At 43.0% G+C, this 26,662-nt stretch overlaps 1 protein-coding gene across 10 annotated transcripts in view; it reads left to right on the top strand.

Annotated features, from left to right (window-relative positions):
* SDCCAG8 (serologically defined colon cancer antigen 8) overlaps window positions 1-26,662 on the top strand; it is a 694,410-nt gene that overhangs the window by 611,898 nt on the left and 55,850 nt on the right. For 2 of the 10 annotated variants that reach the window (XM_029593988.1, XM_029593989.1), the window contains exon 18: window positions 22,752-22,815. The exons of 6 other annotated variants lie outside the window; for them this stretch is intronic. In XM_029593988.1, coding sequence (XP_029449848.1) covers window positions 22,752-22,797 — 46 coding nt within the window. In that variant the 3' untranslated portion in view covers window positions 22,798-22,815. Of the gene's footprint in view, window positions 1-16,862; window positions 16,954-22,751; window positions 22,816-26,662 lie in introns of those variants that run through there. 2 more of the 10 variants (XM_029593987.1, XM_029593985.1) reach the window with 2 other exon arrangements.

Below are 26,662 nucleotides of genomic sequence, written 5' to 3'. Positions count from 1 at the left end.
CAGATGCTCTTCTCTGTCATTGTGATATAATTTTTTCCCTCAGTATAGCACTGTCCCATTGGTTATCCTCCTTCCACCATGTCTCTGAGATGTCAATTAAGTCTATGTCATCATATACTGCTATACCCTCTAATTCTCCCATCTTACTTCTTAAACTTCTGGCATTAGCATACAAACATTTCAAAGTGTGTTTTTTGTTTGTATTTTCATTCTGCTTTTTTGCACAATTTTGTAAATCTTCCCAATATGTCTGCTAATAGAGGGAATTTGTCTCATTATTCTTGAGATAACAAACAAGTTTAAACATTTTTTTGTATGGTGAGTAGGCCTATGGGCCTGCAAGTTAATAAAGAAAGGGGAAGTGCAAGGCTGAAACTTTGTCTTGGGGCCTAATAGACTTATGCTGGGCCTGCCTGTAGTTAAGCCTTTTTCTTTTTTTGGTTCCATTTAATTTCAAAAGCTACTATTTAGGTATGAAACGTAAATTTAGCGTAGCTTCCATTTCATTATTCGTATCAATCTCATGTACCCTTCAATGAGGAGACTTCAGCATGGAACTGTGAGGTGTGTTTGTCCTGGACCCATTTGCTTTCTGTTTACAAAAGTTAATAGGATGACGTACAGGGAGAAAAAAAGGTAGAGTGTGAATCTGCATAATGCTTCATCTAGTTTGAATAATTTTTTCTAGTAAAACTCCAGGCCTTTTCTTTGTTCTGAGTAATCCAGTATCATTTCTTATAGAAAAAAGTTTTGCTTCTTAAAATAAACAAAATAAGATGAAATTTGTGTGCTTTGGGAGAAGGATGCTCTCCTCTGTATCTTGCCTCCAAAAAATCACCCTTCCCACTTTTGCATTCTTTGTTTTATAGACTAGCTATAAGCATGTTCTAAAAGTAGAGATAGAAAAAACATTTCAAATATACCTTATGTTCTGAATGCAGTTTTGTCTACTGAAACATATCCCTGATATCTGAAATCACAGTTTTCAAACAGTAAAATGAATAATGGTACAAAAGACACCCTTTTAATAAATGATTTAGTACTCTCCACAATGTTCCCAAGACTGCTCACTTTAATTCTGACTTGCTCTGTTCAGCTCAACTGAGTGCTTTCAGTTACCGTGGCAACCAGCAGATGGGGTTCTTTGACCAGGGTCAGCAGGGAAGCATCTGCAAGTGAAGTTACAAAAAAATGTATAAAGCAATTTAAAGAAATGTTTCAGCATATAGAACGCTGCAGTAGATAGAAGGGAAAGTTATCAGATTACTTGTATTATAGCCTAATTAATTCTTGTGTCAATGACAGTAGCACAGTGATTATGCTGCTGTAGGTTACAGCACAATAATAAATCCAGCTGTAGAATATAGTGGAGGCCTGGTCAAAGCACAGGCTTTTTGTGACAAACGACTTAAATAAAGCACATAAAAACAGACATATAAAAATGGTTTATAAAAATATTAAATTGATATTTTTTATTTTTTATCCTCTTCCCCGCCCCCCCTCCCTTCTCATTGTTGACAAAAGCAGTCATAGAGCACACAGACACTACAGCATTCTTCTATGGCATAGCTAAGTGCATCTTCCATAGTTACTAATGAAGCTCATAGTGTAGGAATAAGTATCCAAATATATTGTTTAAATATATATACTCACTAAAGTATGACAAGATGTGCTTAAAGGAGTTTGATACATACAGCAGGTGGTTCATGATGCATAAAGCCAATGGCTGAGTTCCTATCATTAACACATGAAAAGTGCATAAAAATCTTAATACATATAACATACCCAGATAAGAATAAAAAGCGATACTTAGATGCGCAAGTAGTTCTTTTCAGATTTATCCTGCGAAGCGCTGCTACTTAGCTGGATAAATCAGAACTTATCTGAATAAATGCCACTACTTATCTGAATAAGTCCGAACTTGCATGGCTCACGGTTTTTATGGGGGCCATCGGCAGAAATCGGTGAGAGGTGTCCAACCATGGTGAAGCAGCAGCGGGATGTCTGCTGGCTGCCTCCCTTGGCAAAGAGAGACAAGGTTGGGTTAGGGAAGGCTGTGGGAGCATTTTCACTGTCAGTGTAGTCAGAGGAGGGGGGACCAGTCCCATAGCGATGATGTAGGGGCAAAGACCAAAAAAAACCAACAAAAATACAGGCCCATAGAGCCACGGCTGCAGTTGTGGAGACAAAGTAAATGAAGCAAAGGCCTCTAGAACCATGGCTGCAGCCGTGGGAAAAGCAAAGAAAGCAAACAAAAAAAAAAACCCAGAAATGAGCAGAGAACCTCAGCGGAGGCACCTGCTCCACCACAACAATGCTGTGAGCCGTGGCTCTGCAGAGCCACGGCTCACAGCAGTTGTTGATCGCAGTGGCCCCATGCCTGCAGAGCAGTGGCTCTGCAGGCATGGGGCCACTGCGATCAACACCAATGTCACGTGACTGCCCTGACTGATCCAACAGGGAATGCCCGAAGCTCCGATAGGCCAATCCGCCCCTGGTGAAGGGGAAAATAACTTGAGAGAGATACTAGGGATGTGAATTCAGTTAAAATGAATGGGTACCCCAAAACAGTAGGAAGCCATTTGTTTCTGTTGTCATCCCTGAAACAAATGATTGGGGGGGGTCCCATGAATAAATCAAATTGTATTTGTTTCATTCATTTAGTTCTCCATTTATTTCTTTGGAACACTGAAATCTATGGGCCATAGAAATCAGTGGATAACAGGTGGAAGATAGCTATAGCAACCAGCCCTTCCCTGTGAGACATGTGTAACCTAACTGCCTTATCAGAACCAGGGCAGTACCTGTTGATAAGGAGGCCACAGAGGCAACATATCACAGTGAAACATTTTTCTAAACCAGCCTATTGCTGCTCTCTGAATCCAGTGACACTGATCCTGAAGATTGAACATGTCCAGAAATAACTTGGCATTTCTTCTGAAGGCCTAGTTTTGGAAGGATGCAGTAGAGTGGAGTTCTCACAGTGTTCAACTTATTAACCTATCAAACAATCTTTTTAGCTGCTGCCAGTCATTTTAGTCTGTGCTGCACTGATTTCACCCACTGTGCCAATCAGAAGAGAAAGACAGGTAATAACACTTTACTGCTATTTTTTTCTCTTCTGGGGGGGGGGGGGGGGGTGAATGCTCAGGGTGTGGGAGAGAGAGATTGGGGAGAGTTGCAGTGGTGCTACTGAATCTTTCTCTGTCTGGGCTGTGGGCACTTGTCCAGTAAGGATGAAAGGTGCATAGTATTATACAGAGACTGAAGCATACTAGGCTGCCAGTGTTATGTGGAGCATATGTATGTAGTTTTAGCACTACCGCCTAGCACAACACAGCAGAGCATATAGAAAAACATGGTTTAATGGAACAAAGTCAGCATAGCTTTACCCAAGGCAAGTCATGCCTCACAAATCTGTTTCACTTTTTTAAAGGGGTTAACAAACTTGTAGATAAAGGTAATCCGGTAGATATAGTGTATTTGGATTTTTAGAAGGCATTTGACAAAGTTCCTCATGAGAGGCTTCTAGGAAAAGTAAAAATCATGGGATAGGTGGTGATGTCCTTTCGTGGATTACAAACTGGTTAAAAGACAGGAAACAGAGAGTAAGATTAAATGGACAATTTTCTTAGTGGAGGGGGGGTGGGCCTCAGGGATCTGTACTGGGACCCATGCTTTTCAATATATTTATAAATGATCTGGAAAGGAATATGATGAGTAAGGTAATCAGATTTGCAGATGATACAAAATTATTCAGAGTAGTTAAATCACAAGCAGATTGTGATACATTGCTGGAGGACCTTGTGAGACTGGAAAATTGGGCATCCAAATGTCAGATGAAATTTAATGTGAATAAGTGCAAGGTGATGCATATTGGGAAAAATAACCCATGCTATAGTTACACAATGTTAGGATCCATATTAGGAGCTACCACCCAAGAAAGAGATCTAGGCATTGTTACGTCGGAGGTGGACCCTTGGACTGAAGTGGGGTTGATGCAACCCATAGGCGAGGACCTACAGGTCCCCACCATCAGCAGGTGGAGTGGGCTGAAGCTAGAGGCCGCTGGAGCTTCACCTATACCAGTCCTCGTTCCCCTCGGGTTGAGCCTTTGGGTGCCGGGGCCAGCAGGACTTAGGTGGGCCTCGAGGTTAGCTAGAGATGGAAGGTGATTCAGCCCAGAGACAGCAGTCGGTAGATGGCGTAGTTCTATCCTGGACTGGATTTGGCACGAGGGCTCAAGTGCCAAAGGAACAATAGGGAACTGGAGGCACCTGAGCAAAGGAAGGCCTAAGCCTTGAAAGTCCACGTCCAGAGAATAGGCGAGGAGAGGCGTCACTGACAGGCTGGATTCTGAGCCAGTGCTGAGTGGAAGTTGTGGCAAGCAACAAGGAACTCTGGATCAAGGAGAGTCTGTAGTGTAGTCATGCAAAGCAAGGTTCAGGGCACGGAGAATGCAGGTATAGTCAATCCAGGCAATAGTCACGGTATGGAGCAGGCAGGCGTGGTCAGGCAAGGCAATGGTCAGGGCGCAGAGAAGGCAAAGATGGTTAGACGTAGCAGAGGTCCAGGGCTGGAGAGAAGGCTGAAGGATAGTCGGGCATAGCGGAGGTCAGGGGCTGGGGCGTAGTGGAGGTCCGGGTCTGGAGAGAAGTTGAAGAGTAGTCAGGCGTAGCGATGGTGAAATCCAGAGAGTCAATCCAACACATAGACGAACAGGAACTAGCAGAACAGGAACCGGGAAGCACAGGAAGACAGGAACACATGATGAGACGATTCAAGGAATAGCAACGAGTACTCGGAGTACAAGGAGACCTGTTGCAAAGGCAATGCTATGGAGCGAGGCCTGAGCTTTTATACTTTGTAGAGTCTGACGTCAGCATCCAGGTCCGCGGCCAGGTTCCCACCACGGGCCCTTTAAAGGAATCACTGATGCGCGCGTACACCTAGGAAGGGGCACAGCACTGGTAGCGGCGTTTCTCCGCAGACCACGCGAAGAGGTCTGACGAACAGGGATATCCTTGCTGGCAATACTGAGCAGTGCGGCAGGGCAGGAGGCACTATAGGGAACCCAAGTTCACAGCTGGTGGCTCACCACTGCCAGCGAAGAGGAGCCAGCAGCTGGAGTCCATCTAAAGAGGTGAGAGGGCCGCGCCGCAGGGCGGCCACGGGCAGCACATGTAACAGGCATCATAGTGGATAGTACATTGAAATTGTCAGCTCAGTGTGCTGCGGCAATGAAAAAAGCAAACAATGTTAGGAATTATTAGGAAGGGAATGGTGAATAAAATGAAAAATGTCATAATGCCTCTGTATCACTCCATTGTGAGACCGCACCTTGAATACTGTGTGCAATTCTCGTCGCCGCATCTCAAAAATGATATAGTTGCGATGGAAAAGGTACAGAGAAGGGTGACCAAAATGATAAAGGGGATGTAACAGCTCCCCTATGAGGAAAGACTAAAGAGGTTAGGACTGTTCAGCTTGGAGAAGAGACAGCTGAGCGGGGATATGATAGAGGTATTTAAAATCATGAGAGGTCTAGAAAGGGTAAATGTGAATTAGTTATTTACACTTTCAGATAATAGAAGGATTAGGGGGCACTCCATGCAGTTTGCATGTAGCACATTTAAAACGAATCGGATAAAGTTATTTATCCCAGGACAAGCAGGATGCTAGTCTTCAAATATGGGTGACGTCACCGACGGAGCCCTATAGAGGAAAACTTTCCGTCAAAGTTTCTAGAAAACTTTTGACTGGCTGTGTGAGCCTACTAAGCATGCCCAGCATGCTATAATTCCTCGAGCCACAGGGGTCTCCCTTCAGTCTTCTTTTTTCCGTGCTGATTTTAGCCTCGCAGTTAGAGAGCCCTTTGTGGTAATTACCACAATTTATTTTCCATAGCGGAAAAACTATTAAAAGTTATCCCTCGACAAGGGTCTCCCTTCCTTATTTTATTGGTAAAAGAATTTTATCGATCGGGTCCGTTTTTGACTAAAAGTTTAGTCAGAAGGCCATCGATGGCTGTCAGGCCTTTACAATGACCACCGGTTTTAAAAAGTATCCTAATTGTAATCACACTATGTCCATTACGGACCCACACTCTGAGTATGTACTTTAGGCGAAAAACAGGACGTCTTAACATGTCCTCAGTGTGCTGAGATGACATCGAAGGGCAGACGGACTCGTCTGTAAAAGATGGAGCATCTTTTTCATCTCCAATTGCTACCATCAACTGCGATGTCCACGCAGTCGTCTCCAGCTGGAGCGGCAAAAAAGTTAGTAATAAAAATAAAACGCCGTCCAGATGGAAAAGGTGATCGAATATCACCGACTTCTTCTCAGTTGACGGTCAAATCCACCTCGATACTCGAAAAGAAGGTCATCGAACACAGTGAGAGGCATCGGCATAGACATCGTCGTCCTTCGATTCCCGATCAGACTCCGGTGCTCGATACACAACCGCTTTCCATCGAGCCGATGTCAAAGAAACCTCAGATGGAGGACTCCTCTGGGCTTTCAAAGCCCAGCACTCCCAGGCCATCCCCACCGATATCGGTGCCGGGTACCACGATTCCACAGGGCTCTGTGGAACCGCTGGTTGGGCCTTCACTGCCACCCCCTATAGCTGCTCTGACCTCACCAGCTATTAGGTGGAACTGGACGATTTCATCTGCCAGGCAGTCCAGGAAGCTTTAAGGGAGATGCCATCGATGCCGACTTCAACGCCAATATAGGCACCGATGTCGATTCCACCGGTTCCAACTCCATCGCTGGCACCACTGGTTTCACAGACTCTGATGCCGATTCCTGCATCGACACCGATGACAACACTGCCATCGATGCCGGAACTTTCTTTATTAGCACCAATGCTAGCTAAGCTCGATGCCCTTATCAATGTCTTGCCGGTGCTCCCGCCACCATCGAGTGCAGAACTTCCATCTCCGATGCCTGATCGACTCCCGAGACCATCGGGGATTTCGCAGCCGAGACCATCTTTTTCGCCCCTCCTTTCATCGATGCCACCAATCAATCCATCGATGCCTTCGGTGCCACCATTCCACCCTCACATGACACCTCCATGACATTCTTCTCCAGATGTCTGGGATGGTGGAGACACTGACACTTCCTCTGAGGACATATTGTCTAATCCATCCCCTTCACAGGAGACAAGGAAATCACCACCGGAGGACCTTTCGTTCTCAAATTTCATTAAGGAAATGGCAGATACCATTCCATTTCCACTGGTAACAGAAACAGACACCAGGCAAAAAACCTTAGAGGTTCTTCAATTTGTGGATCCTCCTAAGGACATTATTACAATACCAGTTCATGAAGTGCTCGTGGAATTGCAACACAGATTGTGGAAACTTCCATGCACAATTTCACAAATCAACAGATGTACTGATGCTACTTACCTTGTGCAGCAAATTCCAGGTTTCCAAAAACCTCAACTGCCACACCAATCTGTAGTGGTTGAATCCTCTCAGAAAAAAATCCAAAAGGATCAAGCCACACTCATCTACTCCTCCAGGGAAGGAACAGAGATTCTTGGACATGATTGGACGTAAAATGTTTCAAGGATTCATGTTAGTTTCCAGAATTGCGTCATACCAGTTATACATGATGCAATATCAGCGTAATCTATGGAAACAAGTCCAAGAATTTTCATCTTCACTTCCTCAACAATATCAAGAGTCCTTACAAAGCATCATGTACAAAGGATTAGAAGTAGGAAAGCACGAAGTCCATGCGGCCTACGATGCTTTTAAAACCTCATCTAGAATGGCTGCAGTGGGCATTAGTGCTCGCAGATGGGCCTGGCTCAAGGCTTCAGACCTTAGGTCAGAGGTACAAGAAAAGTTGGCTGACCTCCCTTGTAAGGGAGATAATCTTTTTGGAGAAAAAGTGCAGGATGCTGTACTGCAGTTAAAGGAGCATTCTGAAACTTTGAAGCAGCTACCTTCTGCTCCATCAGAAACACAACCTTCTTCCAGACGAACTGTTAGAAAGGATACTAGATGGCCATATTATCACCCAAGACAATACTATTCTCCAGCAACTCGTGGCAGGACATCAAGACCACCTCAGAGGAGCCATACTAGGCAACCTAGAGCTCCTAGAGCTCAATCTCCTCCTCAGACAGGGCCTGCATCGGGATTTTGAGATATTGCCGGAGAACAGCAGTCACTCCTCAAATCTATTTCTAAACCTTCCTGTAGGGGGCAGGATTTCACATTTTCATTCCCAATAGTTGAGCATCACCACAGACCAGTGGGTACTCTCAATTGTATCTCATGGTTATCATCTTGATTTTCTCAAAATTTCAAACGACAATGCACCAAGATCACATTGGATACATCATCATTACTCCACACTTCTACACACAGAATTGTCCACCCTCCTGAGAGCCAGGGCTACAGAACTTGTACCCCGACCTTAGCAGGGCAGAGGATTATATTCCCGTTATTTCCTCATTCCAAAGAAAACTGGAGGCCTTCGTCCCATCCTAAACCTTTGAAAACTCAACAAGTTTCTACGGAAAGAAAAGTTCAGGATGGTTTCCTTGGGTACAATGCTTCCTCTTCTTCAAACAGGAGATTGGCTCTGTTCTCTGGATCTTCAAGACGCATATGCTCACATCCCAATATTCCCTCCTCATCGCAGATACCTACGCTTTTTGGTGGGACATCAATATTTTCAGTATTGAGTTCTACCATTCGGCCTTGCCTCAGCACCACGCTTATTCACAAAATGCCTAGCTGTGGGAGCTGCACACTTGCGCAAACAAACCATCCATCTATTTCCCTATTTCGAAGACTGGCTCATCAAAAGTCGATCAAGAGACGGAACACTCAACTCACTGACATGCACAATCACACTACTTCACTCATTGGGATTTCTTATAAATTACAAAAAATCCCATCTTCTACCATCTCGCATTCTTCAATTCATCGGCGCAGACTTGAACACCACTGTGTCCAAGGCCTTCCTTCCAAAAGACCGCGCACACATTCTATTGACTTTAGCAAAAATTCGGCATGCACAGAACAGAGCGACAGCCCATCAGTTCCTCACTGTACTCAGTCACATGGCCTCCACGGTACATGTAACTCCCATGGCTAGATTAGCCATGAGAGTATCTCACTGGACATTCAGATCACAATGGCTCCATGCCACTCAACTACTGTCACATCAAATCCAGATAACCCACCAGTTACGTCTATCTCTTCTCTGGTGGACAAACGAGAACAACTTGCTAGCAGGAAATTCTTTCCATTAACCAGTTCCACAAGTGACTTTAACTACAGATGCATCCACATAGGCAATCTCCAGACTCAAGGCACTTGGACAAAACTTGAAGCAACATTCCAAATCAATTTCCTGGATCTTCGAGCTATAATTTATGCGCTTTATGCATTCAAGGACTGCCTTTCACACAAGACTGTTCTAATACAAACCGAGAACACAGTTGCCATGTGGTAGCTGAACAAACAGGGAGGTACAGGCTCGTATCTCCTTTGCCAATAAGCCGCACAAATTCGGGGCTGGGCCCTGACACATTCCATTTTCTCCGGGCCACTTATCTGGCGGGCATTCACAATGTAGTAGCAGACCATCTCAGTCATCAATTCCAACCTCACGAGTGGTCCCTGGATCCTTTAGTAGTGACCAGGATATTTCAACGTTGGGGTCAACCAACAGTGGACCTCTTTGCATCTGAATCACAAAGTGGTCAACTTTTGCTCCCTGCACAAGCAGAGAAACCAGTTAGCCAAGGATGCCTTTGCTCGCCACTGGAATGCAGGCCTTTTATACGCGTATTCCCCGATACCACTAATAACCAAGACTCTAGTAAAGCTACAACAGGACAAGGGGTCCATGATACTCATAGTCCCGTATTGGCTTTGACAGGTATGGTTTCCCATACTCCTCAATCTCTTGATCTGGGAACCCATTTGCCTGGGCATAGCACCCACGCTCATAGATCAGGATCAGGGCCGGTTGCGCCATCCCAACCTTTAATCCCTATCACTGACAGCCTGGATGTTGAAAGCTTGATCTTGCAACCATTCAACCAAGGTTTCTCAAGTGCTTATAGCTTCACGAAGACCCTCCACTTGGAAGAACTATCATTCTATGTGGAAAAGATTCACCATGTGGTGTACACAAAAAAGTATTGACCCTTTTTCCTGCCCCACATCCTCTGGTCTCCAGACCTCGTCAGTGCGAGTGCATTTAAGTGCAATCTCAGCTTACCATCATACAATACAGGTTGCACCAGTATCAGTGCAACCTCTTGTTAGTAGGTTTATGAGAGGTTTAATTCACCTTAAACCTCCTTTACAACCACCAGTCATAGAATGGGACCTAAATGTGGTTTTGACAAGCCTCATGCATTCTCCTTTTGATCCCATGGTGTCCTGTGATATTACATTTTTTACATCGAAATCTATATTCCTAATAGCTATTACATCTGCTAGACGGGTTAGTGCATTACAAGCACTTGTCACATACTCACCCTATACAAAATTCTTACATGATCGAGTGGTACTCCGTACATATCCAAAATTCCTTCCCAAAGTAGTTACGGAATTCCACTTGAATCAATCCGTAGTCTTGCCCACATTCTTCCCAAAACCTCACACTCACCAAGGTGAGAGGTCTTTGCACACCTTGACTGCAAACGTGCACTTGCATACTACCTGGATCGCACTGCAGTCCACAGAAAATCCTCTCAACTCTTTGTTTCTTATGATATAAACAAACCAGGTACGCCAGTGGGAAAACAAACACTCTCCAATTGGCTTTCACATTGTATAAGAACATAAGAAAATGCCATACTGGGTCAGACCAAGGGTCCATCAAGCCCAGCATCCTGTTTCCAACAGTGGCCAATCCAGGCCATAAGAACCTGGCAAGTACCCAAAAACTAAGTCTATTCCATGTAACCATTGCTAATGGCAGTGGCTATTCTTTAAGTGAACTTAATAGCAGGTAATGGACTTCTCCTCCAAGAACTTATCCAATCCTTTTTTAAACACAGCTATACTAACTGCACTGACCACATCCTCTGGTAACAATTTCCAGAGTTTAATTGTGCGTTGAGTAAAAAAGAACTTTCTCCGATTAGTTTTAAATGTGCCCCATGCTAACTTCATGGAGTGCCCCTTAGTCTTTCTACTATCCGAAAGAGTAAATAACCGATTCACATCTACCCGTTCTAGACCTCTCATGATTTTAAACACCTCTATCATATCCCCCCTCAGTCGTCTCTTCTCCAAGCTGAAAAGTCCTAACCTCTTTAGTCTTTCCTCGTAGGGAAGTTGTTCCATTCCCCTTATCATTTTGGTAGCCCTTCTCTGTACCTTCTCCATCGCAATTATATCTTTTTTGAGATGCGGCGACCAGAATTGTACACAGTATTCAAGGTGCGGTCTCACCATGGAGCGATACAGAGGCATTATGACATTTTCCGTTTTATTCACCATTCCCTTTCTAATAATTCCCAACATTCTGTTTGCTTTTTTGACTGCCGCAGCACACTGAACCGACGATTTCAATGTGTTATTCACTATGACACCTAGATATATTTCTTGGGTTGTAGCACCTAATATGGAACCCAACATTGTGTAATTATAGCATGGGTTATTTTTCCCTATATGCATCACCTTGCACTTATCCACATTAAATTTCATCTGCCATTTGGATGCCCAAATTTCCAGTCTCACAAGGTCTTCCTGCAATTTATCACAATCTTCTTGTGATTTAACTACTCTGAACAATTTTGTGTCTTCTGCAAATTTGATTATCTCACTCGTCGTATTTCTTTCCAGATCATTTATAAATATATTGAAAAGTAAGGGTCCCAATACAGATCCCTGAGGCACTCCACTGTCCTCTCCCTTCCACTGAGAAAATTGTCCATTTAATCCTACTCTCTGTTTGGGCGGGATAAATGAAAATGAGGGGGCATTATCGCACTGTGCGATAGCATAACGTACACTATTGTATGCTTTTAATGCCAGAAATAACTACACTTTTTTTGCAGGCATTAAGCTGTGCGATATGCCCGAACTGGCCGTAACACAATTTGCGAAAATTATAGCATTTTTATGAATCTAGGCTTAGCCAGCTAAGTCTGGTCAGACCAAAGACTTGTCCTAAAGTTCACCAACTATAAAATAGCCAGCTATATTCAATAGTGTGGCTTTACTATTGACTATACCTCAAAGTTAGCTGGATAAATTTACCTGGCTAACTTTGCTATTCTTACTGTGTCTGAATATGGACCTCATAATTTTTTAAGCAAGCATTTTGACTACCTGATTGAATTGCTGAACTCTTGGATCATCTGAGGAGTTTATTCTAGTAGACAGGAATATAAATAGGTAACATTTGGACTTTTTGATTGAACTATTAAATCGCTGGATTATGTATGGAGTTTGTCTCAGATGTCAGGTATGTTGATTTGTAATATGTAGGATGTAAGTTATTGTTTTAGTATACTTATGAATGTGATCTTCTGCACTATAAAGAACTATGGGTTGTGTGGGTAACACTTTTTAAAAAATAAATAAAAATAAATTAAATTCTTCAATATTAGAAAGTGTCCCACAAGGGAGTCCATTTCTTTGGATCAAACTGCTTTCTGCTAATAAGGATATTTGAAAGGGAAATGATGCTCCTATACAAAGTATTTCCTCTTCCCTGGACTTGCTCAGTTGGCTCTGGCCAATCTGTCTTTCACAAAGTCTGTTCCATGGATCAGACTGGCCTTCTGCAGGTAAATCTCTCAATAATGCAGTGGGAATGACTCTCCTCCTTCTGGGGGGCTGTCCTTTTTCCTGGACTTGTCAAGTAGATTGTGATTGGCTTGACCCTTTGGGAAACTCCTCATAGGAGGGCATCTCCCCTGATAATGGGAAACCTGCTACTCCAGGGTTATGTTAAATAAATAAAAAGCTGGCAAATGTTAGCAAGTAGCACATTTAAAGCAAATCGGAGAAAATTATTTTTCACTCAATGCACAAATTAAGCTCTGGAATTCAGTGTCAAAGGATGTGTTTAAGGCAGCTAGTGTAGCTGGGTTTAAAAAAGGTTCCTGGAAGAGAAGTCCATAAATGCTATTAATCAATAGGAAACAGCCACTGCTTCTTACCAGCATTAGTTGCATGGGATCTATTTAATGTTTGGGTACTTGCCAGGTACTTGTGACTTGGATTAGACACTGTTGGAGACAGGATACTGGGCTTGATGGACCCTTAATCTGACCAAGTATGGCATATCTTATGTGAATCGCCCTTCCCCTTCCCCAAGGAGACCTGCGGGTTCTTCTCAGAGACAATGCAGACTCTATTTTGTCCTTTCAGTTTGTCTGATGGTCATTTAGACTTCTAGATGCCTTTCTTGTCAAATACTTTGGAGTCAGCAGACCTACAAAGATCTGCTAAACGTCATGGTCCTCAAAGGACTGCTAGTCCATGCTGTTAATGGAACAGTAACGTTTTGTGCTGTGTTGTCCAGCGATCAGCACTCTTTCCACCCTAGAGTGTGGTCTGTGCTGGAGGCAGTGCTTCTGCCCTCCTCCCCCTCTTCCAACAGGGCCTACGCTCAAGGTCTGTGTTCTTTTTCCCCTTAGGGCCTGCATTTGAATCTTTTGATGTCTCGCCCCCCCACCTAGGGCCAGTGCTGAAGGCCTGCATTCTTGTGCTAGGGTCCTCTGCTCAAGCCATGTGCTCTTATTCCTAATGAGTCTCCACTGAAGACTTGTTCTCTTGGTCCCCAGGGACCCTTGCTCAAGGCCCAGACTCAGAATCAGAGCTTGCACTCCTAAGAACCAGGACTTGTGGTGTTTACTCGCAGGCGCAAAAATTGAAGTTGCTTACTTGTAAGTGGATGTTTATAATAACAGATGGGTGACATCATCTAGTGGTATTGATCAAAACAGCCTCCTAAGATGATAAGTTTGGAAACTCGATACTGTTGAACCAGCTGCCAAGCAACCACACTGCCTGCTGCTTCTCTAAATCCCAGTTTTGTTTCTCTTTGAGTTGCTTGGAAATAATTTAAATAAACTAAAAATATAGGAAAAACTATATATGGCAAAAAAAAAACTTAGTACATTTAGACCTCAGAGAAGCAAAAGAAACTATACATGCCAGGTGGACAAAATGGAGTGGTAAGAGAGGCAATATAGAAGACAAGTTGAACCACCAGTTTCACAAATGGGTGATATGATATCATGGTTGTTCAGCGCCAATCTGAAATTTTCCAGAGCTTTCTAGGAAATATTTGAAAGCGCTTTTGGGCATATGTGATAGTTCCCATGCTTCCAAAGCCTTGCATCATTCTTTTGATTTTTTTTGCATGAGAGAATGGATGCTTTTTTCAAGCATAGTGGCCAGCTGTTTCCTAGTGTCAAGTTTCCTCCTTTTTTGGCTTGCTATCTCCCTCATCATAGTTTATCTATAGTCAGGCTTTAGTAGCAATTTAAAGTTTTCTTCTATATATCTTAGAGTCTGGACTGAAACCCGGCTCTGTTATGGTACGCTGGTAAACGTATTGCTTAGCCCCATCATGTAGAAGGAAGACAAATTTCTCTACAGCCCTTAGTTGTCTGATTTATGCCAGGGTTGCTTCATATAAAGCCTCTCATCAAGTCACCTGCAATATTATGGAACCTCAGCATGGTTTTAACATAGCTGAAGAAAGTCCCTTTTGAGTCTTTCATGGGCTAAAATATCTGATCTGGAAGGTTACATTTTTAGTGATGGAGTCTTAAGTTCACAGAATTTGTGAGCTCCAGGTCTTAGAATCTGTCTTGTTCTAAATTTCAGGATGGTGCTATATAAGCATCCAAAGTTCCTGCTTAAGATTGTGATTGATCTTAATCAGTCATTTTTCCCAAGGCTACATTTCAATAAAGATGAACAAGCCTTGTCTATTTTGAATTGCAAATAAACTGTTGCCTATCTGTAGTAGACTATTGATCCCAGATGTTTCTTTTTGCCCTAACAAGCCTGGGATTATAATATCGGAGAATAGTATCTGGATAAATGGGTTGACTTTACAAGAGCATGTCAAAGCCCGCAATGACAGCCTCTCTTGGTTCAATTCAACTGCAGAGATTTTCAAAATTGCAACATAGAGTTGAATCCATATATTTACATCCCATTTCAACCTACACAGTGACATGAAAGGAGGTTTGGGCAGTCTGTTTTCCGGGGGAGTTTTGAAGGTTAGATCCCAACTTCAGCCCCCCTTCGGCCTATTTTTATAATTTAGAGTTGTCCTTGTAAAAAACAAAAAAACTTCTAAACAAAATAGAGCTCAAACCCATCAAAATAAAGTTTACTATCCATTGGCAGAACTTTTATTTTGTTTACTATTCTTTGTTAAAGATAACCCTTAGGGAGTCCCATTTGTGTTACTGGTGATTCACCTTGTCTTCAGAGAAAGTGAACTAGCTTATCTGTAACAAGCATTCTCTGAAGATGGGAGAATTGCCAGTCATACATTTTCTCTGTTCCTCTTCTGGAATTGAGCTGTTAAGATGATTAATAGAACTGAGGTACAGTGTGTAGCCGCACAGAAACTATTGCTCATTGCCAGAAGTGTTTTCAAACATTTCCTAGAATGTGCTGGAAAATGTCCAATCAGCACCAAGCAATATGTCACCCATATTTGTGATTGGTGATTTCTATGCTTTCAGAGCACACCTATTACAGGAAACAACTTTGTTTTCCCTTTCATCAGATTTTATTTATTAATGGAAAACTGCTCATTGCCACAATTGCAAGCCTTGATTTCTACATTGAATTGCTGTTATCTCTTCTCACTTAGCATTTCATGTTAAAGATACTTGCTACACATTATGGGGCGGATTTTAAGAGCCCTGCTCGCGTAAATCCGCCCGGATTTACGCGAGCAGGGCCCTGCGCGCCGGTAAGCCTATTTTACATAGGCCTACCGGCGCGCGCAGACCCCGGGACTCGCGTACGTCCCGGGGTTTTCGGAGGGGGGCGTGTCGGGGGCGGGCCCGGTCGTCGCGGCGTTTCGGGGGCGTGTCGGGAGCGTTTTGGGGGCGGGTACGGGGGCGTGGCTACGGCCCGGGGCGGTACGGGGGCGTGGCCGCGCCCTCCGTACCCGCCCCCAGGTCGCGGCCCGGCGCGCAGGAGGCCCGCTGGCGCGCGGGGATTTACGTCTCCCTCCGGGAGGCGTAAATCCCCCGACAAAGGTAAGGGGGGGGTTTAGGTAGGGGAAGGGAGGGGAAGGTGAGGGGAGGGCAAAGGAAAGTTCCCTCCGAGGCCGCTCCGATTTCGGAGCGGCCTTGGAGGGAACGGGTTAGGCAGCGCGGCTCGGCGCGCGCCGGCTATACAAAATCAATAGCCTTGCGCGCGCCGATCCAGGGATTTTAGTGGATACGCGCGGCTCCGCGCGTATCTACTAAAATCCAGCGTACTTTTGCTTGAGTCTGATGCGCAAGCAAAAGTAGGCTGATCGCGCTTCTTTTAAAATCTACCCCATTGGTTAGAGTCTCACCACCGAGTAGATATTATTTATTTTTATTTTCAAAAGATTTCTAACTTGCTCTAGCCATATCTCTAGGCAATATATAATAAAAACATGTATAACCATGTAAAAACATAAAGCATAAGAAAATGTCACTTGACATTATACATACACCATCACTTGATCTAAAGACAGAAAACAAATTGTCCGATTGTGATTTTTTTTCTGTAGTGCAACTGCAAAAGTATCTTAATGAGAGGTGATACTATTAGCAGGAGGAGAAACATAGAGCAGCATATAGGCAGGAGTAAGAAATTCTACTATTACATTACTTTCTGTTGTAGGAAAAGCATGAAGCAAAACATCTTTCAACTCTTGTCTGTTTTACCTTGGAAGATAAATATTTTGTTCCCATGACCTTGGACATACAAAATGGTAAGGCGAAAGATTATTCGTATTTTTGCTGCAGGTGAGAAGGATAGATAAATAATAAATGCTACAACATTGTCATATTTTAAATTGTTACATAGCTGGTGGCCATGTTGTTTTCAGTATCAGTTTTCTTATATGCAGTCCTGATTGAATCAATTGTCAGTCTGTTCCTTGTTACACTATGCTATCCAGAGATCAGCTGAGCTTATGCCGTAACACTTCTGGATGATATCCAGAAAGGTATGGTAGATGACAGCAGAAAAGATTAATAGCCCATCCTGTTTGCCCATTTATTCCTGCCCGCACTGCTAAAGATATAGTGCTAGCTACCAGCCATAGAGTACAACTGCTTGTAAAATATTATTCCCTATCCAGGGAAGTTTTTGAGTATACAAGAGTCCCTACTAAAGTTTGTACCCCATTCCCCTCCCTTCTTATCTAAATGACTATCAATAGGCTTCATTTACATTAGCATTTTTCCCATAGACACAGAATGGGAGAAAAGCCTTAGTAAATCAGGCCCAGTGCTTGTGTGGCTACTGTTCAAAAAACAGGTCTCCTAAATACTCTGCAAAACCTGACAGACAAACCCAGCTACATAAGCATTCATTTCTGCTATGCCTTCTAGTTAAAACTGTAATGAATGTGGACTCTTGTGCTTCAGTATGGTTGGCGCAGCCTTGTAGGCAGTAAGGAGGCGGCAGGCGAGAGAATAGTCCACATCCGAAGCGATGGTCAGTCTTGATAGTCAAGTTGAGGCTAGGTAGGATGGACTGAAGCAAGTTGGACAGGCCAGGCAGGACAAGGCAGGATGGACTGGACGAGACTGGGTGTAAGGCAGGGCAGGAAACAGGATCATCACATACTGCGAGACAAGGCAGTAGGGCCCGTTGCTGAGGCAAGGAACCACTGCACTGGGAGAGTTATCTAGGCCCAGGTGTGTGATGTTATCAGAGGGCGCCATGGGACATTTTCCCCCACGGGCCTTTCAAGTATAGCTGTGCATCACGCGTGTGCACTTAGACGTAGCCCCTGGAGGAGCAGGAACATGGTGACAATCAAGCACAGTGCCAGCATGGCAGCATCCCAGGGTAAGTCGGCTGCTCGCAGAGCCATCCCACAACTGGCCTCTCATTACAATAACTGCACTTGCAGCCTGCCAGACAGAGGAAATGGGTTGTCATGTTTCCACTAGAACTTCTATCACTTTATATTATTCACTGGGGATGTGCAGACATTTTTCACAAATGTGAAAAATAAGACAAACTAGGCCATTTTTGGTTCATTGTGAATGGAACAAATAAAAAATGGCCTTTCATGAAAATACCTGAACGTTTTGGGGTATTTTCATATTTGTTAAAAAAAAAAAGGCCTCTCTGAGGCCTTTCAACTCCCTCCTGCCCTCAAGAAAGCCAACTTGGGCCTCCATGGGCCCCTCTGACTCCCCTCCTTCCCTGCAACAGAAGACTCGAGACATGGGCCTACCTGGCTTGGCTCAGCCAGGGCCACCCCAGGCCCCTCTAATCCGTCCCCACAAAAAACACATGTATAGCTGAACAAGATAATGGCACTGACCACACCTGAGACAGGCGCCGAAGTGACATTTCGTTGGCTGCTGCTTCAGTGCAGCTGGTGCCATATTTAAATGTGGGGAATGAGTGGGGATTGCTCCTGATCTGAGGACCATGGGACCCCCATGAAAGGGTTAAGTGGAGGCCAGGGTCCTCCTCAGCCCCAGCAGACTTTTAGGGGGGAGGGTTTGGGAGTCAGAGGGAACTGGGGAGGCCCCATCTGAGCTTGCTGGAACCCAGCCAGGTAGGTCTGGATCCCGAGTCTTCTTTTGTGGGACGGGAAGGGCCATGGAGGCCTGACTGACTTTCTTGGCAGTGGGAGGAACTCTTAAGTCCTTAGCAAGGCCCATTTTGATTCTTTTTTTTTAGGGGGGGGATATCATGGAGGGTATTAAAGTGTTTTTTTTAGTTTGATAAATGAACCAAACCCAGAAAAAACAGTTTGGGATAGATTTTAAAAAGCCTGCCTCTGTGCCGGGGGATCGCGTGCCAGCAGGCTATCGATGTGCACAAACTGTGCCTGCCTCAACAGATAGGACAAAGGTCCGGGAGGGGGTCTAGATTAGGGGCAGAACGGTTAGGAGAAGTGGAAGGGAGGTTAGGTTAGGGGGTTTGGAACAGGGGAAGTCCGCGGGCATTGGCACATGCAAGTTGCACAATTGTGCACCCTTTGCATATGCCGACACCTGATTTTATAACATGCGCGCACCAGCACGCACATGTTATAAAATTGGGCATCCATGTACATGCGCTAGTTTTGAAAATCTACCCCTATATGAACCAAAAGCCTAAAATTTAAAACAAGCTGAAACAAATTTTTTTTCCATGTACATTTCTGTTATTCACTTGATATTCATTATGGCATCCCCAATAATATGTATTGAATCAGTCAAATAGGGAACTTTAAACAATATGGGGTAGATTTTAAAAGAAGCGCTCATGGCCTACATGTGCACGCGCTACCCGGCATGCACACATGTACGCCCGATTTTATAACATGTGCGTGCATGTTATAAAATCTGGGCTCAGCGTGCGCAAAAGGGTGCACACTTGTGCACCTTGTGCATGCCGAGCCCTAGGGGATTATTATTAATTATTTATTTATATTCATATTTATATGTTATATGTTACTCTTATGTTAAAAAAAAGCTGTTTAATGTAACGCCTTTATTGCGACAGTTATTGTTCTATGTAAACCGACCTGATTCGATACATGTATTGAGAATGTCGGTATATAAAAATCCGAAATAAATAAATAAATAAATAGGGGATCCCCGATGGCTTTCCCCGTTCCCTCCAAGGCCACTCTGAAATCGGAGCAGCTTTGGAGGGAACTTTCCTTCCGCCCCCCCCCCCTCCCCCTATCTAACCTGCCCCCCAGCCCTACCTAAATTCCCCCCCACCTTTATTTTTTTATTTATGCCATCCTCTGGGCAGGCATAGGTTGTGCGTGCTGGCCAAGTGATAGTGGAGAGGCCTCTGGCCACACCCATGCCCCGCCCCTGGACCACCCCACCCACGCCCTGCCCATTTTTTCAAGCCACGGGACTTACACGCATGCCGCGTCATCAGGCCTATGCAAAATAGGCTCGGCGTGTGCAGGAGCAGGTTTTCCGGGTTACGCGCATAATCCTTTTAAAATCCGCCCCATAGTTTTTCCCATAAGTCCACTTTGAAAATTGGTGTAACATACTCATATTTGCCAGCTAACTTATGTGCTGTTAAAAAATCACCCCATAATGCCTTTACTTGAAGCCAAATGTGAAATGTATAGGCGCTTGGTGACATAATATCAGGTATGAAGGATCTCTCTTACGGCTGTCTTTTTACACTGGTAGGTAGAAACAGAATCACTCCGTGTCTGAAGTGCACAAAACAAAATCTTTTATAACATAAAAAACATCACTCACAGCACATATTTTACTGGCAGTTGCTTGCATATTTACCAATATATGACAGCTGTGTAACCTGAAATGCAAACATTGCTCCACTCATACTTCTTAGATAAAAAGAGGTATTTTCTTCTGCTCATACACACTGATGGATTTAGGATTTTGCCACCCCCTAGGCACTATTGGTGCAGATACCCCCAACAAGGGATAACAGAGTGGAAGGTCTAAGGCATTTTTTTAATTTTTTTTTTTTATATACCGTCAGTCTGTGAACAATCTAGATGGTGTACAGTAAATAAATACAATATAATTAAAAAACAAGTGCAAAAATTTTTAGATCAATCCATTCAGAAATAAAATAAAAGGTACTTATATTTAAAATATAGTAAATAGACATTTTAAAATTAATAAAATGAGTACAAATTAAATTTAAACTAATGTTCTGTTGAGAAAAGTAAAATAATAAATTATCAGAAATAAGTACAAAATAAAATAAGTTAAATATTAAAAATATTTTCAAAAATAAGTAAAATAATAAAAGGATTTTCAACACAATAAATTAAAAGACAAGGGAGAAGGGAGGAGAAAATGTTTAGAAAACAAGGTAGACTGACTGCAAGGTTACTGCTTAGTCCTGTGCTTTAAGTTAGCATTATCACAACTGGCTTCTGTATGGCCTTTAACAGTGTTTAGTTTTCATAAGCCTGTTTGAATAACCAGTTTTTAAGATTTTTTTTAAATATTCTATCTGTTTGAAGTCTAAGTTCGTCTGATAGCGAATTCCATAATTTAGGCCCTGCCACTGAGATTGCTTTGTCTCTGACCTCTGATAAATGTGCTGTTCTTATGGAAGACACTGCAAGAAGACCATTATTTGCGGACCTGAGATTTCTTTGAGGTGTATGCAAGAATAGGGAGGCATTTAGCCATTCGGTTTGGTCACAATTTAAGGATTTGTGAATGATGCACAAGATTTTATATTCAATTCAATTCAGTAACCAGTGTAATTCTCTCAAGGTTGGGGTGATATGGTCGTATCTTTTTCATCCGCATAAGACTCTGGCGGTAGCGTTTTGGAGAAGCTGTAAAGGTCTTAAAGAATTTGCAGGAACACCAAATAAAAGAGAATTGCAGTAATCAATGGTAGGGAAGAGCTGGGACTGAAGAATACTTCTAAAATTGTTGAATTCTAATAATGGTTTCAGACGTTTCAAAATGTGTAGTTTAAAATAGCCATCCCTAACTTTCCTTTTAATGTCAAGTTTCATTCTGAGTTCATTATCAATAAAAATTCCTAAATCACAGAGCTGGTCTGTGGAAACAATCTTCTTGTACTCTGAATTAAAATGGAAAGTTCTGTCAAGGTTTGATTTTCTTGTTAATAAAATCATTTCAGTTTTTGATGATTTAAAACAAGTTTCATATGTATTAAAAGTTGTCTTATAGCGGTTAGGTAAATATCCATCGTTTTTAAACTATCTTCGATGGATTTCATGAAGGGAATTAAAGGCTGAACATCATCGGCATATATAGAATGGGTAATACCTAGTCCGGACAACAGTTTGCATAGAGGTAATAAATAAATATTAAAAAGGGTAGCAGATAACTAAGATCCTTGGGGTGCTCTGTAGTCGATATCTTTTTAGAAAGACACGAATTTAGATTTACTTGGTAGGATCGCTCTGATAAAAAGAACTTGAACCAGGACAGAACTTTTCCACTTAGACCAATCTCAATCAGTCTCTGAGGTAAGATTTCATAGTCAACCGTATGAAAAGCTGCTGAAAAGTCTATAAGAACTAAAATAAAAGATTCTCCATTATCAAAACCTCTGAGAACGATATCAGATAATGCTAAAAGAAGGGATTGTGTACGAAAAACTTTTCTAAAACCAAATTGTGAGGTGTACAAGATTTCATGCGAGTCTAAGTATTCAGACAGTTGTTTCTGAACAGATTTTTCGATTACTTTAGCAAGAAAAGGGAGGTTGGAGATTGGCTGAAAATTATTGAAATCTGACATCTTTTTTTTGTTTTTTAATATTGGTTTTACTATGGCACATTTTACCAGTGCTGGGACATAACCTTCAGAAAGAGACAAGTTTACTATATCAGTAATGGTGGAAGTAATGCAATCAAGGCAGGTTTTAAATTATTTAAGCGAAATCGGATCCCATGGATGATTTGCAGATTTTAAATTGGATAAAATGGATTTAATTTCAAGGGAGCTGACAGGTTCCAAGCATGACCAGGAATTTGCTGGGTCGCTGGGTAATGTGATCTTTTGTAATTGAATTGGGGGAAAACTTTTAATGAGATTAATTATTTTTTCCTTGAAGAAATTGGCAAGATCTTCGCATTTCAATTGTGGGCTTTCAACGTTAAGAACAAGATTCTGGCCAGGTGAGGATATAATAGCTTGTACAAGAGAAAAGAGAGCTTTGGGGTTGAATTTTAAATCATGGGTTTTGTTTCCATTATTGATTGTGGAATGGTATTTTGACAGTAGAATTCTGTAGGAGGCAAGAGTATTGGTATTACGATGTTTTCGCCAAGATCTTTCTTTTCTTCTTTGCTCATCTCTGTCTGCACCAGGCTTACCTTATCCTCTCATGTCCCTACATGGCAAGAGGAAAGGGATGGGTTTAGGGTGCAGAGTGGCTTTTCTTTGCTCCCTGCTGTCTACTTTGATCTCACTTCCTGTTCCCTGTAGAGACCAGGAAGAGAGAGGCTAGAATAGGAACAGAACAGTTTTTCTTTTAATCTGTCCCTTCCAGCCTCACCCCTTCCCTCCAGTTTTCAACACTGAGGGTGGGAGAAGGATGGGCTGAAGCAGGAAGTAGAAGGATGTTCTCTGATGAGTGAGACTCAGCACAGCTGCAAGGCAACACATCTTAGGCTGGCCTACTGCCCTTGGATTTTTGCCTCCCTAGGCAAAGCCTTAGTGTTCCTATTGGGAAATCCAGGCCTGTTCACACAGGTATTTTTAAAAGGAAACAAAATAATACTAGAGGATCCCAAGTAAATAAAATCAAACAGTCTTTCTTTCACTAATAATTGTTTTACATATTCATTAAAATATACTATAAGGAAGTAATTTAAAAGGAAGTTACACATGTAAATGTAATATGCTATCATAGCAATTAAAAAATAAACCATTTATGCATGTAAAATGTAGTTACATGTGAATATCCCCTGGACAATTCAGTGGCATATATTGGAGCAATTTTCCAAAGCCCAGTTGCAAGAGTAAAGTTTATTTACATGTGTGAAACCCAATTTTAAGCATGTAAATTATTTTTAAAATCAGACCCTAAATATCTGCCTGATTCACTTTGTTACAATAAACAGCCTACAATAGCCATTTCAGTTGCTTATTTTGTTTTTTGGAAAGGGAGCATGCTATACATTTTTTGGTAAAATACTTCTCCCCGCTACACCTAGCCACCAGGAGAAAAATATAGAAACATGGAAACATAGAAATGACGGCAGAAGAAGACCAAATGGCCCATCCAGGATGCCCAGCAAGCTTCACACATTTTTTTCTCATACTTATCTGTTTCTCTTAGCTTTTTGGTTCTATTTCCCTTCCACCCCGCCATTAATGTAGAGAGCAGTGATGGAGCTGCATCCGAGTGAAATATCAAGCTTGATTAGTTAGGGGTAGTAGGGGTAGTAACCGCCGCAATAAGCAAGCTACACCCATGCTTATTTGTTTTACCCAGACTATGTTATTCAGCCCTTATTGGTTGTTTTTCTTCTCCCCTGCCGTTGAAGCAGAGAGCTATGCTGGATATGCGTGAACTATTAGTTTTACTTCTCCCCTGCCGTTGAAGCAGGGAGCTATGCTGGATATGCGTGAACTATTAGTTTTACTTCTCCCCTGCCGTTGAAGCAGGGAGTTATGCTGGATATGCGTGAAGTATTAGTTTTACTTCTCCCCTGCCGTTGAAGCATAGAGCTATGCTGGATATGCGTGAAGTATCAGTTTTTCTTCTCCCCTGCCGATGAAGTAGAGAGCTATGCTGGATATGCGTGAAGTATCAGTTTTTCTTCTCCCCTGCCATTGAAGCAGAGAGCTATGCTGGATATGCATTGAAAGTGAAGTATCAGGCTTATTTGGTTTGGGGTAGTAACCGCCGTAACAAGCCAGCTACTCCCCGCTTTGTGAGTGCAAATCCTTTTTTCCACATTTCCTCTTGCTGTTGAAGCTTAGAGCGATGTTGGAGTCACAGTAACCATGTGTATGTTTATTGAATAAGGGTATTATCTCCAGGCAGTAGCCGTCATTCTGGCGAGCCACCCACTCTTCATTGACGGCCTCTTGACTTTATGGATCCACAGTGTTTATCCCACGCCCCTTTGAAGTCCTTCACAGTTCTGGTCTTCACTACTTCCTCCGGAAGGGCATTCCAGGCATCCACCACCCTCTCCATGAAGAAATACTTCCTAACATTGGTTCTGAATCTTCCTCCCTGGAGCTTCAAATCGTGATCCCTGGTTCTGCTGATTTTTTTCCTACGGAAAAGGTTTGTCGTTGTCTTTGGATCATTAAAACCTTTCAAGTATCTGAAAGTCTGTATCATATCACCTCTGCTCCTCCTTTCCTCCAGGGTGTACATATTTAGATTCTTCAATCTCTCCTCATAAGTCATTCGATGAAGACCTTCCACCTTTTTGGTCGCCCTTCTCTGGACCGCCTCCAACTTGTCTCTGTCTCTTCGGAGATACGGTCTCCAGAACTGAACACAATACTCCAGGTGAGGTCTCACCAAGGACCTGTACAAGGGGATAATCACTTCCCTTTTCTTACTCGATATTCCTCTCTCTATGCAGCCCAGCATTCTTCTGGCTTTAGCTATCGCCTTGTCACATTGTTTCGCCGACTTCAGATCATTAGACACCATCACCCCAAGGTCTCTCTCCTGCTCCGTGCACATCAGCCTTTCTCCCCCCATCGAATACAGTTCATTCGGATTTCCACTCCCCATATGCATGACTCTGCACTTCTTGGCATTGAATCTCAGCTGCCATATCTTTGACCATTCTTCCAGCTTCCTTAAATCCCGTTTCATTCTCTCCACTCCTTCCGGCGTGTCCACTCTGTTGCAGATCTTAGTGTCATCTGCAAAAAGACATACCTTACCTTCTATCCCTTCCGCAATGTCGCTCACAAAGATATTGAAAAGGACCGGTCCCAACACCGATCCCTGCGGTACACCACTTAAAACCGCTCTCTCTTCAGAGAGAGTTCCATTTACCATCACACATTGTCTTCTGTCCGTCAACCAGTTTGCAATCCAGGCCACCACCTCGGCACTCACTCCTAAGCTTCTCATTTTATTCACCAGTCTCTTGTGTGGAACAGTGTCAAAAGCTCTGCTAAAATCCAAGTAGATGACATCGAGTGCTCTTCCTCGATCCAATTCCTTGGTTACCCAGTCAAAAAAGTCAATCAGATTTGTCTGACAGGATCTTCCCCTGGTGAATCCATGCTGCCTCTGGTCCATCAATTCTCCCAACTGTAGATAGTTCACTATTCTCTCTTTCAACAGTGACTCCATTACTTTTCCCACCACCGAAGTGAGGCTAACCGGTCTGTAGTTACCAGCCTCTTCTCTGTTCCCACTCTTGTGAAGCGGGACCACCACCGCTCTTCTCCAATCACTCGGCACCACTCCCGTTTCTAGGGATCTATTGAACAGGTCACACAGCGGACCCGCCAGCACATCTCTGAGCTCCCTCAGTATCCTGGGATGAACCTCATCAGGCCCCATGGCTTTGTCCACTTTCAGTTTCTCCAGCTCTTCCCATACATTTTCTACTGTAAATGGAGTTACATCTACTCCACTCCCCTCCAGTTTCTTTTTAACTAGGGACAGTCCTTCTCCAGGGTCCTCCTTAGTGAACACAGAACAGAAGTATTAATTTAATATTTCTGCCATTTCTTCATCTCTCTCCACACATTGATCCTTTTCACCTTTCAATTTCACTATACCACTTTGAACTTTTCTCTTTTCACTGATGTATCTGAAAAATGTTTTGTCACCTCTCTTTACCTCCTTGGCAATCCTCTCTTCAGCTTGACTTTTGCCATCTTGATTAATTTCTTCATCTCCCTCAGTTCTACCAGATATTCTTCTTTGTGCTCCTCCCTTTGGGATCTTTTATATTTCTTGAACGCTGTTCTTTTAGCCTTTATTTTGTCAGCCACCTCCTTTGAGAACCAGATAGGTTTCTTTTGTCTTTT

This window comes from Rhinatrema bivittatum, chromosome 3 (assembly GCF_901001135.1).
Source record: "Rhinatrema bivittatum chromosome 3, aRhiBiv1.1, whole genome shotgun sequence".
NCBI lineage: Eukaryota > Metazoa > Chordata > Amphibia > Gymnophiona > Rhinatrematidae > Rhinatrema > Rhinatrema bivittatum.
This window is presented reverse-complemented; position numbering and strand designations above follow the sequence as displayed.